General features: G+C 43.0%; 1 protein-coding gene across 7 annotated transcripts in view; it reads right to left on the reverse strand.

The window, feature by feature from the left end:
* DENND5B (DENN domain containing 5B) overlaps window positions 1–18052 on the reverse strand; it is a 193867-nt gene extending 175815 nt beyond the window's left edge. For 6 of the 7 annotated variants that reach the window (XM_041735707.1, XM_041735703.1, XM_041735706.1 and 3 more), the window contains exon 1: window positions 17533–18052. In XM_041735707.1, coding sequence (XP_041591641.1) covers window positions 17533–17671 — 139 coding nt within the window. In that variant the 5' untranslated portion in view covers window positions 17672–18052. Of the gene's footprint in view, window positions 1–8602; window positions 8717–17532 lie in introns of all 7 variants that reach the window. The other variant, XM_041735708.1, reaches the window with a different exon arrangement.
* Between the last annotated feature and the right edge of the window lie 493 nt (window positions 18053–18545).

Below are 18545 nucleotides of genomic sequence, written 5' to 3' on the forward strand. Positions count from 1 at the left end.
ACATTCCTCAGAAAGTCCTACTAAAATGTCTGGGGGGAAAAAAAAACACAAACAACTTCATATGTACTACCAACAAGTAGCAAAACCATATGGGTTCATCTCCTTTTGTCTATCCCTGATTCTCTTTCTACTCTATTTTAAGCAACTGATAAAGTTTCTAAAAAGCCTTTATTATAAGAAAAGCAGATTAATGCACTTGATTTTTCTCCAAAAACATTCATTTTGTTGCTATTGTAGGACACTCCCTACATCCAAATTTTAACTTTTCATACCTAATAGACAACAAATGGAGAGTAAACAGCTGGGTCTCTCTTGGGTTCCCTTATCCTGGAAAGCTCTAATTTTAGTTTCTCCCTAAATAATCAACACTACTTTACAAAATTTTACTCCAAAGAAAAAACACATTGGCATACAAATACAAATACCCACAAATTAAAGTTCCTATTAGAAAATACATAGGTACTACAGAAAGTCAAAAAAAAAAAAAAGACTTTTTAAAGAAAAAAATATTTACAAAACTCATGTCCACAATTAAATTTGAATGTTCTTCTGAATTCTAAGAACATCCTTTAAGGAAGCATAAAGTTTTATGTTGCTGTGTAAGGAAACCTCGGGTATATTGGGGAAAAGCTCAGGGGCCCATAATCTCATCACAAAGCAGCAGGGTCAAAAGGCAGAGGTCAGGGAATCAGGGGAACAGGGAATAAAACAGTTCCCACACTTGAGAGAAGACTATATCTCATTTCAGAAGACATTCAAAAACTCTTCAGTTGTATTTACTAAAATAATACAACCATTTACACTGTCAGTCCCAAAGCAAATCTGAATTTTACAAAAACAATTTCTTATTTTTAAAAGCAAAGGATTTAAGAAGTTACTTCTCCTATATTAAAAAAAAAAACAACACCAATCTCTCTCCCTCACACACATACACCAAGGCTTCAGCTGTCTCTCAAAGACTGACTTTCAGATAGATAAAAGCTGTCACCTGATCTATTCAACAGAGTTCAGTGGGGCACAGAAATAAATACTAAACATGCATACATGTCAACAGACATTTCACATCGAGCCCTCTGCCCCCTAATGATTCAGCCAAGTACGCCTACTTCTTGGCCTTATGGCTACCTTCAGAAAAAAGCTAAATTTTTACTCCTGCTTTGAGGAGATTTCATTCCAGGGAAGAGTGAATGTGATTTTGTTAAACTTGAGTAGGTGCAACATTTGTGCAGGAGACTGTAATGACTCCCCCAGCCCCGAATTAAACCTGTGGGGGCTCCAGGGCCTAGGACACTAATCTGGATACCTCTGTACAATTTCTCACACTCTTAACCATAAAAATCTGTGTTCCAAGTAGAAGAGGGGGTGAGAGAAAAATTAGTAAGATCAAGAAAAGAGGATTTTTGACTTGACGTGTGATTTTCTACTGCCTTCCACCCTCCATACACCTGTATTTTACACTCTTCCCGCTGGCCCCTTCCACCAGGGACAAGACAGTTTACGCGTGGTTCACAGTAAATGAGGTCTGTTCACCCTTCACTGTGAGGAGTACACAAAATTTTACATTTGAGCACATACACCGTTCACATATTTAAAATCAAATGGTGGCTACAGCTGCCAATGGAAAAATAAGCACTGCTGGCCAGGAGTGAGAACAGCTAAACAAAATAACCTATTTTGGCACGATCACCTCAAGAAACTGTGAAATCACAGTCATTGTTCTCATGAACAATGGCACAAAGCAAATGAAGTCAAGGTGGAAAGCTCATTTCCCTGGAGCTGAGCCAGAATATCTTGAAATCCAGACAAAAGTTTATTTATTAAGAAATAGAATACACTTGAGACAGGAGATGAGAAACATTCTGAAACAATCTGTTATCTTATTACCCCAGCCTTTTAAATTTCCTTAAAGGTTAGGGTTAAATGAAGTGAAGAGAAATTAACCTAGAAAATAAAATAAAACACTGTGGTCCTGGAAGTGAATCATCCATAATCTTTAAACCTATAACCATTTCTAAATTTCTACTGCTCAAATTATTCCTATGCAAGTCTGTAGATGATTCTCATGGAATTCCATTCGATAGGCTGATGCCGATTCTGATAATCAAGAAATCATACAAGAGTCCAAGGGGATACCTGAGTGGCTCAGTGGTTGGGCATCTACCTTTGGCTCAGGGTGTGATCCTACGGTACCTGTACTGGGATCGGGATAGAGTCCCATTATCGGGCTCCCTGCATGGGGCTTGCTTCTCCCTCTGCTTATGTGCCTCTCTCTCTCTTGCTCTCGCTCTCGCTCTGTCTCTGTCTCTCATGAGTAAATAAATAAAATATTAAAAAAAAAAAAGAGTCCAAGATGCTCACTCTCCTTCACAATTCCTGTCTCACCTGTCTCAAGGGAAACAATCCTTCCTTATTTTAGTCCCAATTTACAGCAAAAAGAAAGAAAAAAAGGATGTAAATTTATTATACAGAAAAAATATTGTTGATCTACCAGATTGTCCCTGTTTTCTCAAATAACTATGAGAAAAGAAAAAGAAACTAAAGGTATACTAGGAACACAAAATATTATGCCTGAAAAGCCATGGAAAATAAGAAACTCTGCCCAGTTCCTGCTGGAGATGAAGGTAACTGAAGGATTTATTTTTTTAAAGATATTATTTACTTATGAGAGACAGAGAGAGAGAGAGAGAGAGGCAGAGGCAGAGGGAGAAGCAGGCTCCATGCAAGGAGGCCGACACAGGCCCAAGTCTCCAGGATCAGGCCCTGGGCTGAAGCAGGCGCCAAACCGCTCAGCCACTGGGACTGCCCCCCAAACGAGCAATTTTAAGCAGTTTCATGAGGACTAAGGTGAAAGTAAGGGTGATCTCTAAAGAAAGGATTAGGGAAAAAAATGTACAAAAAGTCTGGTCTGAGCAAATTTGTGCCAAACTGTACAGAAGAATTAAGACTATCAAAAACTGTGCACCTGGGTGGCTCAATCAGTTAACCGTCTGTCTTCAGCTCACATCATGAACCCGGAGTCCTGGGATCAAGCACCACGTCGGGCTCCCTGCTGGGGGTGGGGGGGGCTGCTTCTCCCTCTCCCTCTCCCTCTATCCCTCCCCCATCTTGTGCACTCTCAACTTGTCAAATAAATAAAATCTTTAAAAAAAAAATAGACTATCAAAAACTTAATTTATGTATCACTTCTACACTGTTTCCTTGAACTACAGAGTAAGTCCCTGTGTTAAATAAATGACTGTAAGAACGTGCTATACTGGAAAAGAAGACAAGAAGTAAGGGCAAGAAAACTTGGTCTTCAAAGCAGGTACCTGGATTCTCCAGGCTTGGGTAGGAGAAAATTATGTAAAACAGGTGGATTTACATCACACAAGGCCTTTGTGATGTAGAAAATAGACTAAATTATCTTAAAACTGTGTTTCACAGTTTATTTTTATTGTTTTTAAGATTTTATTTATTTATTCATGAGAGACACAGAAAGAGAGGCAGAGACACAGGCAGAGGGAGGAGAAGCAGGCTCCATGCAGGAGCCCAATGCGGGACTCGATCCCAGAACTCTAAGATCACATCCCGAGCCGAAGGCAGACGCTCAACTGCTGAGCCACCCAGGCATCCCGGGTTTCAGGCTTCAGAACCTGCATCTAAGCATTCAGCATGCTGGTCCTCACAGCAGAGTTGGAACTTAAAAGACTCTACAACTCTTTAAAATTATAATTTCACCTCCTATTTTTATTTCACTCTGTGGTTTAAAGCTCTTCCCAAGAAACCGTCACATTTTATAACTGAGCAAAGTATCTAAAAAGTATCTAATTGTCTAGATCAGCATAGTATTGAAAAACCTACTCCCATGTGTGTCCTCAGATTATGAACATTTTTTTCTTTTTTTTACTGCAGTGGTGCCTATGATTCCACCTCTTTCTCTTCCATCCAATAAAAGCACATGAGAATGGAACTGAGTGAGAATGGCATCATTAGAGAGAAAACCTTGATTCTACTCACTTATTTTAAAACCCGTATCATTTACAACCTCAGTATCTCAACTACTGTTAATAATTACTGTGACTCAGCTCGGAACCAGCAGGCCCACCAATGTGTCACCACTCACTAGTGGAGGACAGCTGGTCTAGAGGATCCAAAGGGGTGGTGAGCACAGTGGAAGAGGGCTATGTTGCAGTCAGACAGCTTGGGAGATAATCCCAGCTTTCAGTCTCTGAGAGTTTGGGGAACACCTCACATAACATGAGGAAAATAACACCTTCAAGTTAGTGTGAAGACCAAAAGTAATGTTTATAAATCACCAATCACAATTCATGACTCTATAAATGTCAGCTCTTTTCATAGCTTCATTGTATTAAGGTGACTTCTGACTTAATAGTGCTAGTACATGTCTTTGAAAGTCATTTAAAGAAAGGATTAATTAAAAAATAGCTTTGTACCAGTGATATAAGTTTATAAAAGAAAAATGAAAGGTAATAACTCAAAAAGTTCATGTTAATTAAAAGTTATAATATTTAATTTAGAATAAAATTAGTAAAAGTCAGATTCTTTGAAAAGGCACAGGGATGTCTGGGAAAGCAACTTATCTTCATGATGTGCTATCTCAGGAGCATCTAATATACCTCCATTTTTTTCCCTAGAATTCACACTTCTTAGCTCCTTATACTCATTTTGTTTGAAAAGTAATGTGGAAAAAACAGTCTCATTAAAAATTTTTAGAATCTCTGGCTAAAAGGTCATTAGATGGTACCATTTTAGTACTGTACAATACAGACAAAATGGGGCACCTGGGTGGCTCAATACTTGAGCATCTGCCTTTGGCTCAGGTCCTGATCCTGGGGTCCTGGGATCAAATCCCACATCAGGCTCCTTGCAGGAAGCCTGCTTCTCCCTCTGCCAATGTCTCCACCTCCCTGTGTCTCTCAATAAATAAATAAATTTAAAAAAAAATACAGACAAAATATGGGGGAAAATATAGAGAATTAAACTTCATAGAAATAAAGGAACTGTCCTGCTATGTCTAAAACTGATGTGACATGGCCAAGAAGGAGGAAACTATGAAGGCATTTTCCTAAGATATTCCTCTAAAGTCACAGTTGAAGCTACAAGTAATCTTTAGTACATTTTCTGACATTTTATAAATACTACTCACCATTTATATGTCACCTAGCATTAGTTTATTAATAAATGTCATACGCTTACAAAACAAAAACAAATTTGCTGTTACCTATACACTTGCTTGCATAAAGCTGATTTTTAAAAAGATTATTAATTTTTCATAGTGTATTTCAAGAGCAAATAGGCTAAGAAATTTTAGGAGCTCACCACAAAGCTGACATATATTTTTTACTAAACTATTTCTTAAGATTTTATTTATTTATTCATGAGACCCACGGAGAGAGAGAGAGGCAGAGACACAGGCAGAGGGAGAAGCACAATGTGGGACTTGATCCCGGATCCCAGGATCATGCCCTGAGCTGAAGGCAGACGCCCAACCGCTGAGCCACCCAGGCATCCCAAGTTTCTCATTTTTAAAAAAACTCTAGTTTCCATTTTAGAGGATAAAAAACCCCACACATAAATCAAATACGCTAATTTTAATTTCAGTAATAAAAAGGAAAAGGTCTATTTTTGTCCATCTCAAATTATCTCAAAATTATTTTATTCTAACAATCTATGTGTGTCACTATTTTGGTCACTGTGCATGTTATAATAAACAAGAAGGAAAAAGGTCTTGCCCTCTAGGAGCCAAAAATCTAATAGGGAAAACTGACTTTAAAAAGTAAAAGTAAACAAATACATTTATAGTAAACTGTCAGATGCCAATAAGTGCTACAAGGAAAATAAAGTAGGGCTCCTGGCAAGAGTGGGGCAGGCAGAGAAAGGAAGAACACTATTTTATACAGGATGGTCTGAGGCCAATCTCAGGAGGTAACACTTGTGCAGAGACCTAAATGATGAGAAGAAGCCAATATTGTAAAGATATGGGGCTGCTGGGATCCCTGGGTGGCGCAGCGGTTTGGCGCCTGCCTTTGGCCCAGGGCACGATCCTGGAGACCCGGGATCGAATCCCACGTCGGGCTCCCGGTGCATGGAGCCTGCTTCTCCCTCTGCCTATATCTCTGCCTCTCTCTCTCTCTCTCTCTCTCTCTCTCTCTCTCTCTGTATGACTATCATAAATAAATAATAAAAAAAATTTTTTTTTTAATTAAGAAGTACCAAAATACTTAAAAAAAAAAAAAAAAAAGATATGGGGCTGCTCTGTCACGTGGTTATTAAACACTTGAATCGTGACTTGTCCAAATTGAGATGTAAGTGTAAAATACACACTGGATTTTGAAGATTAGTAAGAAAACCAGAATGTTAAGTATCTCATTAATAATTTTCATATTGATTATATGCTGAAATAATATCCTACATACATAAATAAAATACATCATCAAAATTAATATCTATTTCTTTTTAGATTATTAGAAAACTTAAAACTACATATGTGTCTCATATTATATTTATAATGGACAATGCTGTCTAAAAAGAGGATTTCAGGGAGACAAGAGAAGATGAACACAATATGAGACTAGAAACAGCTTCCGGTTTTTAAGGACCTTCAAGAAAATCAACGTAACCATGAAGGAGTGATCCAATCAGAAAAGGCTGGAAAAGTAGACAAAGACCAGATCACGAAGAGCTTTCCAAATCAGGTTGCTATAAACTAAATATGTGTCCCTCTCAAAATGCGTTATGTTGAAATTTAATCTCCAATGTCATGGTATTTGGAGGTGGGGCCCCTTGGGAAGTGGTCATGACGGTAAAAACCTCATGAATAGGATTCATGCCCTTATAAAAGAGAACCGAGAGAGCTGTCAGCCCTTCCACAGGAGAGCCATCTGTAAACCAGGAAGAGGGTCCTCCCTAGACAAGGTGCTTGGATCTGCCAGCACCTTGAACTTGACTCCCAGCCTTCAGAACTGTGAGAAATAAATTTGTTATTTATAAGCAACCTGAACAAAATAAGATACAGGGTAGAGTCTGATTCCTAAGAAAGCTAATGAAGAATTTTAGGTGGAAAAAAAATATTCTAAGATCCTACAGTGGGATAGTTGGCAGTATCATACTGCTAGTATAAACTTCTAGAGATTATCTAATACAGGGATTTCAAACAGAGGTCCCTGGCTCCCTAAGGGCCAATGTAAATAATAACTGAGAGTCCATGAACTGATATTAATATTTCAAAAAACTTATTAAAAACTGCACCTTTCCTGTAAAGGGAACTGCAAAGACTAATTGATTTTTTTTTTTCCTTTCCTTGTGGCTGAAATTATAATTACTCAATTGGTCCTCGTGTGGCATATGTGGTGTATATATATACACACATATATACATATATATACCCTTGTACTCTATCATTTAGGATTAATTTTTTCAAAAACAGATACATTTAGTTTTTTCACTCAAAAACAAGTTCAGGCTCATGGAAGAGAGGAGTGGTATGTTCAGAAATCAGTCACTTCACTTAACCCCTTTGAAATAGATGAAAACATTGAGCCCACAGATGTCCTAACTCACAGGCCAGGATTGGACTCCTGGCTCCTGACTGTGCATCCAGCTCTAATTATGGTTTCACAAGTAAACATACATTCCTTTTAAAAACTATAAACCAGGGCAGCCCTGGTGGCTTAGCAGTTTGGCGCCGCCTTCAGCCCAGGGCATGATCCTGGAGTCCCAGGATCGAGTCCCGTGTCAGGCTCCCTGCATGGAGCCTGCTTTTCCCTCTGCGTGTGTCTCTGCCTCTCTCTCTCTCTCTCTGTGTCTCTCATGAAAAAATAAGTAAACTCTTAAAAAAACTATAAACTAAGGACAAGTAATAATTTATGCTAAGAAAAGACAATGATAAAACCCAGTAAAAAGAGCAAAGATATTTTTAAAAAGATGAAAGAGGGCAGCCCCGGTGGTTCAGTGATTTGGCACCGCATTCTGCCCAGGGCATGGTCCTGGAGACCCAGGATCGAGTCCCTCGTAGGGCTCCCTGCATGGAGCCTCCCTCTCCCTCTGCCTGTGTCTGTGCCTCTCTCTCTGTGTCTCTCATGAATAAATAAAATCTTTTAAAAATAAATAAGTAAATAAAATCTTCTAAAAATAAATAATAAAAATAAATTTAAAAAATAAAAAGATGAAAGATTTATGGAGTCAGTTTATATGCTTTATATTTATATAGTAAAATCTTTATAAACATTCATCAATAAAAACAAAAATAACATCATATATATACTCTCCTCAATTTTTAATGAATGAATAAGGGAATTCATTCACACAAGAGACATTATCAGTGCTGACCATAAAAGAGACAAACCAGGCCAGACCATAAAGTCATAAAGACCAGTAGTCTCCCTCTTAATATTTTTCCTATAAGAAGCAAAAAGATAATCTCATTTGATTATAAAGTTATCCATGTGGTCCCTACACTGGTAGATTTTCCAATCTGCATTATAATAGTGCATGTCATTAAGGAGATGGCAAATGTAGTGGTTATGGACATGAATGGATCATGCCAGACAGACTTTCAATCTGGAGTTCAGGTTTCTGCTTCATTTGTTAATACAGCACATACCGTATAGGAAGTTCAGAATATGAGAAGACACTTATGTCCATCCCTCCTTCCATATAATCAATTACTGTAAGAACCTGGGAGTACTTAAAAACTTCCTAGTCTCCGTTTCCTCACCTGCAAAACAGAGAAGATAATGCCACCTTCTAAGGTGGCTGTCAGGATTAAATGAAGCAATAATTATGAAGCATTTACCACCGAGCCTGCTTGCTTGCCATGTGGAAAGCAGTGAACAAATGTTAGTTATTATGCTATTTTGTCACAGATTCTTACAGAATGGTTACTGTCACTTATATACTACACAACTGGCACACTGTAAACATTTAATATTGAACAATTAGGGGATCCCTGGGTGGCTCAGCGGTTTGGTGCCTGCCTTCAGCCCGGGGCATGATCCTGGAGTCCCAGGATCGAATCCCACATCAGGCTCCTTGCATGGAGCCTGCTTCTCCTCTGTCTTTGTTTCTGCCTCTCTCTCTCTCTCTCATGAATAAATAAATAAAATCTTAAAAAAACAAAAACAATCCAAAGTGTACTGGCTAATTATGGCTTCCTAATAAAAAAAAATTAAAAAAAAAAAAAGATATATAATTACGGTTTAGCGCCTGCCTTTGGCCCAGGGCGCGATCCTGGAGACCCGGGATCGAATCCCACGTCGGGCTCCCGGTGCACGGAGCCTGCTTCTCCCTCTGCCTGTGTCTCTGCCTCTCTCTCTCTCTCTTTCTCTCTCTCTCTCTGTGTGTGTGACTAATAAATTAAAAAAAAATTAAAAAAAAAATTATGGCTTCCTTAAAACCAAAATTTAGGTTGTAATCAATCAAAAATATTAAGGGTTTGGACATAATAGCACTCGTTTTCTAAAGTATTTTACATAGGAAAACTGTCTCTACCCACCATTAAATTTCAGAAGAGGAAAAAGTTTTCCTCTCTATGGAGCCTCATGAAAATCATAACTAATAATGCACTGTATTTTAGACACTTTTATTACTCCAAGCAAATCTATGACAAGTAGTGGAATTAGTACAAGCAAATTTCAGAATACCTGAAATTCCTGTCTTAACACCTCAGATGTTACCTGCACTCCTCCAGCCTCCTTTGTCTCTCTCCCTATCCCGTTTTTCTTTCCCTTTTTATTATTTTCTTCTCCAAAGACATTTCTGTCCTCCTCTTGTCCCCTTTCCCTTCCTGCTTCATCTTCTCTCATATTGAGCTCCTTATGCAGATATGCCCTGCGTTAACCAATTGAACAGAAGCCTGAGCCTTGGGGTTATCACTGGGAATTTAGCTGCGCTGACTGCTAGGCCAATTTCACTATAAAAAGTTTTATTCCCAGTGAATTTTAAAAATCAAGCTAACACTATCTCATAGTAACTAGACCTTGAATCTTCTTTGGCCTTATTAGAACAGAGGCTGATCCTTGTATTTCTCCTTCCCCAGCCTCCCAGTTTCCAGGCCAAACCTTTTAAACTCCCAAATATAATCCATTGTGAGCCAAGGATGGTGTGAAATGTATGAAGGGAAACCTCATTAAATAGGAAGCCACAGGCCAGAAGGGGGAGCTCTCATGCCCCCACCACACTTCAATCGCGGAACCAACAGAGAGAGACCTTGCAAACACAAATGACTACCTGGGGAGGAAGAAAGGATTTCTTCTTACCTGGCAACAGCCCATCCAATATGAGACTGTCACAATTCAGTGACACTGAAAAGCTGCTACATTCTGAATTCCCAGTTTATTCCAATGGACTTTTTGTTTATAAGAGTGCCTCCTGGGGACACCTGGGTGGCTCCGTGGTTGAGTGTCTGCCTTTCGCTCAGGTGGTAATCCCGGGGTCCTGGGATTGAGTCCCACATCGGGCTCCCTGCATGGAGCCTGCTTCTCCCTCTGCCTGTGTCTCTACCTCTCTCTCTGTGTCTCTCATGAATAAATAAATAATTTTTTTAATAAATAAATAATAAACCCACTTTTCCAGGTAAAATAACTTAACAGTTTTAAGACTAACAATGTCAAGATAACAACCAAGATACTACCAATGGTGGTCAGATCAGGGCAGCTCTAACCCATAAAGCCTATGCAGCAGCAGGCCAGTTTTCAAAAGGCATACTTTAACAGTCTTGACTATGACATGCAGTCTGGAATAAAGTCAAGCCTGAAATGCTTGCTAAACTCAAGTCAAGCTCATCTCTTTTCTAAGCTTAAATAAAAAAAAACTATGGAGCACAGTGTACTGGAATAACCAGGCTCTAGTCTGCTGTCTGCTGCAAGTCAAATATATTCTCTGAGGGATCCCTGGGTGGTTCAGCGGTTTGGCGCCTGCCTTCGGCTCAGGGCATGATCCTGGAGTCCAGGGATCAAATCCCACATCAGGCTCCTGGCATGGAGCCTGCTTCTCCTTTTCCCTGTGTCTCTCTCTCTCTCTCTCTCTCTCTCTTTCATGAATAAATAAATAAAATCTTAAAAAAAAAAAAAAGTTCTCAGGGCCCCTAATCTCTTAGCCTTGGTTTCTTCACTGTAAATGATAGTCTAAGGCTCCTTTCAGAACTATCATGGCATGATACTGTCAGTATCATCTACATGTTTTACTGTTGACCTTTGAACAACACAGATTTGAACTATGCAAATCCACTTACATGCAGATTTTAAAAATTAAATACAGTACATTAGTAAATGTATTTTTTCTTCCTTATGATTTTTTTTTTTTTTAGATTTTATTCATTTATTCATGAGAGACACAGAGAGAAGGCAGAGACATAGGCAGAGGAAAAAGCAGGCTCCTCACAGCGAGCCTGATGCGGGACTCAATCCCAGAACTCCAGGATCATGCCCTGAGCCAAAGGCAGACACTCAACTGCTGAGCCACCGAGACATCCCGATGACTTTCTTAATAACATTCTCTTTTCCAGGTGCCTGGGTGCCTCAGTTGGTTAAGTCTCTGGCTCTTGGTTTCTACTCAGGTCATGATTTCACAGTGGTGAGATCCTTGGGCTCCCTGATCAGCAGGGACTCTGCTTGAGATTCTCTCCCTTTGCTCCACATGCATACACATTCTCCCCCTCTCTCTAAAATAAATAAATACATCTAAAAAAAACTTTTTTCTGGGGCACCTGGGTGGCTCAGTTGGTTAAGTGTCAGACTCCTGATTTTGGCTCAAGTCATGATCTCAGGGTCCTGGAATAGAGCCCTCATCGGGCTCCCTCCTTAGCAGGGAGGTTGCTTGTCTCCCTCTCTCTCTGCCCTTCCTCCCCACTTGTGTGCACACACTCTCTCTCTCTCTAAAATAAATAAATCTTCAAAAAATTTTCCTTAGCTTACTCTATTATAAGAATGTAATAGAGTAATATACGCAGTGTGTATTATTTGACTGTTTATGTTTTCAGTAAGGCTTCCAGTCAACCGGAGACTATTAGTAAAATTTGGGGGGAGTCAAAAGTTACATGCAGACTTTCAACTGTATGGGGGAAGTCATTCCGCCCCCAACCTCCCTTTGTTCGAGGGTTAATTATATTTGAATTTAAACCATATTCACTGCCTCAAAACTCTTCTGGAAACGATACCCGAGAAAACCAAAGTTAAAATAAATAGAGGCAGCAAGGAAGAGCTCTAAACAAAGGCTTGTGGCAGTGACTACACCCATCATACTTCAGTATTCCTCAGCAGAACTGAATCCAAACTACCACTGGAGTGCTTTAAGAATATTCTGGCCACCACACAACTTGTGGACTCATATGTAAACTTTATACTCCTTCATTTATTAAACACCGTATATAAGGTACTATGGAAGAGAGAGGCAAAAACCATAAGCCCCCTCCTGGGAGTTTGCATATTTATGTTACTTAAATAAAGGTCCTTCATTTCTCTATTGCCTAAAAGATCTGCTGCTGTAAATCAAGCCATGTAAATTCCTACAGCTAGGTCTCAGAGGAAATGAGAGGCATAAAAGAAAATTCAAAATGTCTTGCCTTTCTACATCTCAACTAATTCCAACAACTTCTATATACACCTTCTTTATTCTTCTTTTTAAGATTTTATTTATTTATTCATGATAGACATAGAGAGAGAGGCAGAGACACAGGCAGAGGGAGAAGCAGGTTCCATGCCAGGAGCCTGACACGGGACTCGATCCCGGGACTCCCGGATCATGCCCTGGGCCAAAGGCAGGCGCTAACCTGCTGAGCCACCCAGGGATCCCCTATCTTTCTTCTTTATGCAACAATCAATTTGAAATATTTTTCATATATTTAACATTTTAAAAAACGTAAATATTTCTACTTTAATATCTAAAGGACATTTGTTTATAGATAAAGTGCATTTTAAAAATATACAGTGTGTAGGAGAAGCATAATAGCTAAGATGAACTAAAGAAAGGACAATAGGAAATACCAGCATACCTGGGTGTGTGTGTGTGTGTGTGTGTGTGTGTGTGTATACACACACACATATATTTCATATGTATATATATAATTCAGATGTAAATATTTCATATGTATATGTACATACACATATATTTTGTATATATACGCATATTTATATATGTGTATGCATATATACATTAAATATAAAAGAAGTCTTTTCCACTGTTGGTAAAGCTAGGCTTTACTACAAGAGGTATCTAAGAAAAAACCTAAAGCTCTAATAGGGCAGCCCTGGTGGCTCAGCGGTTTAGGGCCACCTTCAACCCAGGGTGTGATCCTGGAGACCCAGGATCGAGTCCCACTTTGGGCTCCCTGCATGGAGCCTGCTTCTTCCTCTGCCTGTGTCTCTGCCTCTCTCTCTGTGTCTCTCAAGAATAAATAAATAAAATCTTAAAAAAAATTTTTTTCTAAAGAATAAAGCCCTAATAACTTTATCATAAAGTTTTAGTCCATTTAATTGTCACTTCATCATATGGCTTGCGTCCTTAATTTTATTTCAATGCCCCACCACCTGCAGAGTTTAAATTCCAGGAACATACATACGTTAAGAAAAAGCCTATAGGACGCCTGGGTGGCTCAGCAGTCTAGCGCCTGCCTCCGGCCCAGAGCATGATCCTGGGGACCCGGGATCGAGTTCTGCATCGGGCTCCCCGCATGGAGCCTGCTTTTCCCTCTGCCTGTGTCTCTGCCTCTCTCCCTGTGTCTCTCATAAATAAATCAATAAAATCTTAAAAAAAAAAAAAAAAAAGTCTATAAAGCAATCAGTAGAACTCATGTTTAATAGAAGTCAACTTAGACCTTCTACAGGCTAGGTGACAACTTGCTAAGAAACAGTGTGATAAAAATAGATCAGTTCCATAAAAGTAAAATAGAAACTTAACTATATTTAACATTGAAATTAATGCAGCAAAACAGAAACAACCTCCTGACAAATTTGCCTAACTCACTGGCCTTGTTTCCACATCCCCAAATGAAGCTCTGTGGAAACAGTCAAGAAGACTGTTAGTTGGGAACGTGGTACTACATTCTCTTGTTTTCCTCTCATCTTACTGGCCATGCTTCTTAATTTCTTCAATTTCCTCTTCATCCTCACCCCTGAATGTTGGATTATCCCTAGGATTCAACTCTTGAGCCTTTTCTCTTTTCTATCTATACTCACTCCCTGGGTAATGCCATCCAATTTCATGGCTTTCAATTTATGTCTACATGTAAATTTTGACCCCTGAGAGAGGTCTTGCCCACCTGACACCTCCATTTGAATGTCTAATGGATATCTCAAATGTAACATGTCCAAAACTGAACTAATGTTTTCCAGCCTGCTTCACTATCAGTCTTATCTCAGTAAATAGAGATGCTTATAATTGTTTAGGCCAAAAATCTTAAGATCATCTTTGATCACTTTCTTTGAATATGAATATCTTATCCAATTCATCAGCAAGTCCTGCTGGCTCTACCTCCAAAATACATCCAGTTTCTCACTACTTCACTGCTATCGCCTTGGTCTAAGCCACCAACACCTCCTACATCACAAAGCAAAAAAGAGCCTCCTAGCTAGTCTGCTTCTAACCTTCTAACAGTCTAATCAACAGCTTCTAACTGCTTCTAACAGTCTAATCAACAAGCCAGTCCAGCAAGCCTTTTATAGAGTACATCAAGTATCATTATTGCACTGCTCACAACATCCCAGTTGCTTCCTGTCTCAGAGTAGAAGTTCAACAACTGTCTATTAGGCAAGAAGCCTAATGTCTATTAGGCCCTACACAACCTCCCTTACCCTTTCTCTATGATCATATCTACTACTCTCTCCTCCTTCAGCTCTACCTTGGCCTCCTTACTGTTACCTGCACAAATGAGGCGCTCTCCTACCTCATTTCTGAATGCACCGTTTCCCCTGCCTGCAGTACTGTTCCCCAAGACAATCCACACAAGTTGCTTCATCTCCGTCAAGGTTCTTTTCTAAGGTCACCTTTTCTGTGAGGCCTTCCCTAACCATCTCATTTAAAATCTGCAACCCTGCGCAGCTTGGGTGGCTCAGCGGTTTAGTGCCGCCTTCAGCCCGGGGCCTGATCCTGGAGACCCGGGATTAAGTCCCACATTGGGCTCCCTGCATGCAGCCTGCTTCTCCCTCTGCCCGTGTCTCTGCCTCTGCCTCTCTCTCTCTCTCTCTCTCTCTCATGAATAAATAAAATCTTTAAAAAAAATAAAATAAAAATAAAATAAAATAAATAAATAAATAAATAATCTGCAACCCGACAATCTCACCATTCTGCTGGTACATCTCATTTCCCTGCTTTATTTTTCCTCATAGCATTTATTGATATCTAGCAAACTATATATTTTCATTATTTGTTTACATTAGAACGTAAGCACTATGATGGCAGGGATGATTTTAAAGATTTTATTTATTTATTCATGAGAGACACAGAGAGAGGCAGAGACACATACAGAGGAAGAAGCAGGCTCCCCACAAGGAGCCTGATGCGGGACACAATCCCTGGACCCCAGGATCATGCCCTGAGCCGAAGACAGACGCTCAACCGCAGAGCTACGCAGGTGTCCCGATGGCAGGGATTTATTTACTGCTTTGTTCACAGCTGTCCTCAATGCCTAGAACACAATCTATACCTTAAGGCTTTCAAAAATTTTTGTTAAATGAATCACTGATACTAAAATATTATCAGACAAAAATTACTATTATTTCAAAATACCAAATATCATGAGTGTAAATCTCAAACAAGCATTCACAGTTATGCATAGTATTCCAAGCGGAGAAGCCAGTGTCCAAAAAAATGAATTAAAAATTAATTCTTTACTGCTTAATTTTGTTAAAGCCATCTGCACTACACCTACAGGTGTTGTTTTAGCTTTACTAGGCATATAGACTTGAGATAGAAAAGAAAAAAATACAGGCTTTTTCCTTTCTTCAGTCACTACTGACAAAACGCCTCCAAGTGACCCGGTACTACAAATGATTAGGATGTTTCAGGGAGAAAGGGCTCTAGAAAAATAAAACAATCCTTTCAATCTCAAAAGAGGAATCTCTCCGAATTTCTCTGCAGACATGTTTTCTAACTTCATATCCCTTAACAAACCATTCTTCATGTGTACATGAAATCTCAGTTCAAGAAACAATATGGTCATATAATTACACATACAGAAAATCCTGGTACTTAATCCCTCTTTTCCAAAAATCTTTAAAACTAGACACGTAGTTTTTGCTGAAAATGTTTTGCTGTGAGCCTGGCTTAAAAAGGTACTTGCTCGGCTAAGACACAGGTTGATCAGCACTGTCACTTTATCTTAGAGCTGAACACATTTGTTTACTATTATTATTTAATACAGTCTCTCCAGTCCCCTCTGTTACCCCCCAAAAAAGCAAAGGGGAAGACAAAAATACACATTGGTGCGAGCAATAAGGCATGCCACGTCCAAAGCGAGCTGTTCTGAAAGACTATGACCTAAGTGTTTTAACACTGACACAGATAAAGTTCAGGCGATAGGTGTCACTTGTCTCGCCCATTAACAACAACAACCAAAAATCAAGATCCAGATCCCAAGAAGGCCAGCAGAAGGAAAAGAGGCGTGAAAAATGAAATGGGCTGTTCCTCCTCGGCCTCCTGCCGGCACTGCGCACTCGTTACCCGCCACCCGTCCCCGTCATCCCCGAACGGCCCCTTTCCCCAGCATCGGCTCCCAGCTCAGCCCTGCACTGCGCCATCAGAAGGGTACAGAGGAGGGCCCGGCCGGTGCCCCTGCGGGAAGAGCCGAGCAGCAGTCACGCACACGGCGCACCCCACGGAGGGGGGACGGCCAACTCCTAAAGTCAGCAACGGTGGAGGTGGTGTCAACAAAGCGTCGTGCGGAGTCTCAAGCGTTCAAAGGTCCTCCCCAGCTCCCGTGACGCCGCCAGATGGACGGGATTCCGAAAGGCGGCTGGACCGTCACGGCGGAGCGCGAGGCGGGAAGCGGCGCCCCGGGGACGGTCAGGGATGCAGTCCAGGCAGCCTCCCGCCCGCACTCGCCCCGCAGCCCCCGCAGCCCCCGCAGCCCCGGCCTCGGGCGCCTCTCCCCCGACGGAGCCCGAGCGCCGCGTCACGTGCCGGGGCCGAAACTTCGCAGCCGGGCGGAGAGGCTGGGGGAGGGGGGGGCGGGCGGGGGGATGCACCGGCTCGGGAGGCAGCGCGCGCCGGGCCTCCCCCACCGGCCGCCTCCGCGAGCAGCTGCGGCCGCGGGGGCCGTGCCCCGGAGGCCGTGCCCGGAGCCGCCCCCGCCCCCGTTATTAATAACCCCGCGCCCGCGAGGCGGAAGCCTCGGGCCGGCTCCCTCAGCGGCGCGACGCCCGGCGGCTCGGCAGCGCACCCTGCACGCGGCATAAATAACAATGTCATTAAATCGCCGCCCGGGCGCCGGTCCGGAGCGAGACGGGCGCCGCCGGGAGCCGACTTTGTCTGGAACCCGCCTCCCGCGCGTCCCCGCGGCGTCCCTGAGGGGACCCCCGCGCCGCCGGCGCCCGGCCTTACCCGCCAGCTCGTCGGGCTCCAGCCCGCTGTCGGCGTCGATCCCGCACAGCACGAAGTAGTGCGCGAAGCGGCAGGCGGCCGGGGAGGAGCCCGAGCCCGGGCCGGGCGCCGCGCCGCTCCCGCTCCCGCTCCCGCTCATCCCGGCCGCTGCTCCGGCCGCCGCCGCCGCCGCCGCCGCCTCTCGGGAGGGCTCGCCGCCCTGGCTGCGGTCTCCGCGCGCCTGTCCTAGGGCGACACCGGCGCGCCCATGGCCGCGCAGCCGCCGCTCGTCACCGCAGCCTCGCTCCTCGCTCCTCGCTCCTCGCCCGGCGCCGGAGACGCGGCCGCGAGCTCGCGCCCAGTCGGTCCCGCTCCCGCTCCCGCTCCCGGCTGGGGGAGGGGCGCGCAGGGGGAGTGTCGGCGTGAGAGGCTCGCGCCGCCGCAGCTGCGCTCGCGCACTGGAAGCCGCGGCGTCTGGCGCCCGCCGGTCAGCTGAGCGGCGCTCGGGCTGTGGGAGCGCGGCAAGGGCGGGGGCGCCGAGGACCGGCGCGCGGGGCGGAGGCGGCGGGAGGCGGCGGGAGGGGGCGGGGGGAGCGCGCGCTCGCGGCGGGCGGGAGCGCGCCCTTCCGTCGTGCGCGCGCGCGCCCCCTCCGGCGGGCTCCGCGGGGGCGCGCGGCGCGGGCGGGATGGAGCGCGCCCGCCGGGGCCGCGGCGCAGGGGGCGGCCGCGCACACGCCTGCTGGCCTCGGCGGCCCGCGAGGACGTTAGCCGCGGCGTGGGAGACGCTGCCTGGCCTTAAAAATAAAATAAATAAATAAAAAATAAAAAACGCAGCTTTGGGGAAGCTTCACAGCCGGTCTGAGACCATTTCCCACCACCGCCTGGACCATCAGCATCTTTTAAACTGTGACGTGGGTGAATGCCTCGTTTTAAGAGCTCAGTCCTTGGATCTCTTCCTCAGCCCTCACCCCCATCTCCGAGCCATCCTTACTCAGTGAATTGGTGACACCCCAATATCCACAAAGCGTGAGACT

This window comes from Vulpes lagopus, chromosome 21 (genome assembly GCF_018345385.1).
Source record: "Vulpes lagopus strain Blue_001 chromosome 21, ASM1834538v1, whole genome shotgun sequence".
Taxonomy (NCBI): domain Eukaryota; kingdom Metazoa; phylum Chordata; class Mammalia; order Carnivora; family Canidae; genus Vulpes; species Vulpes lagopus.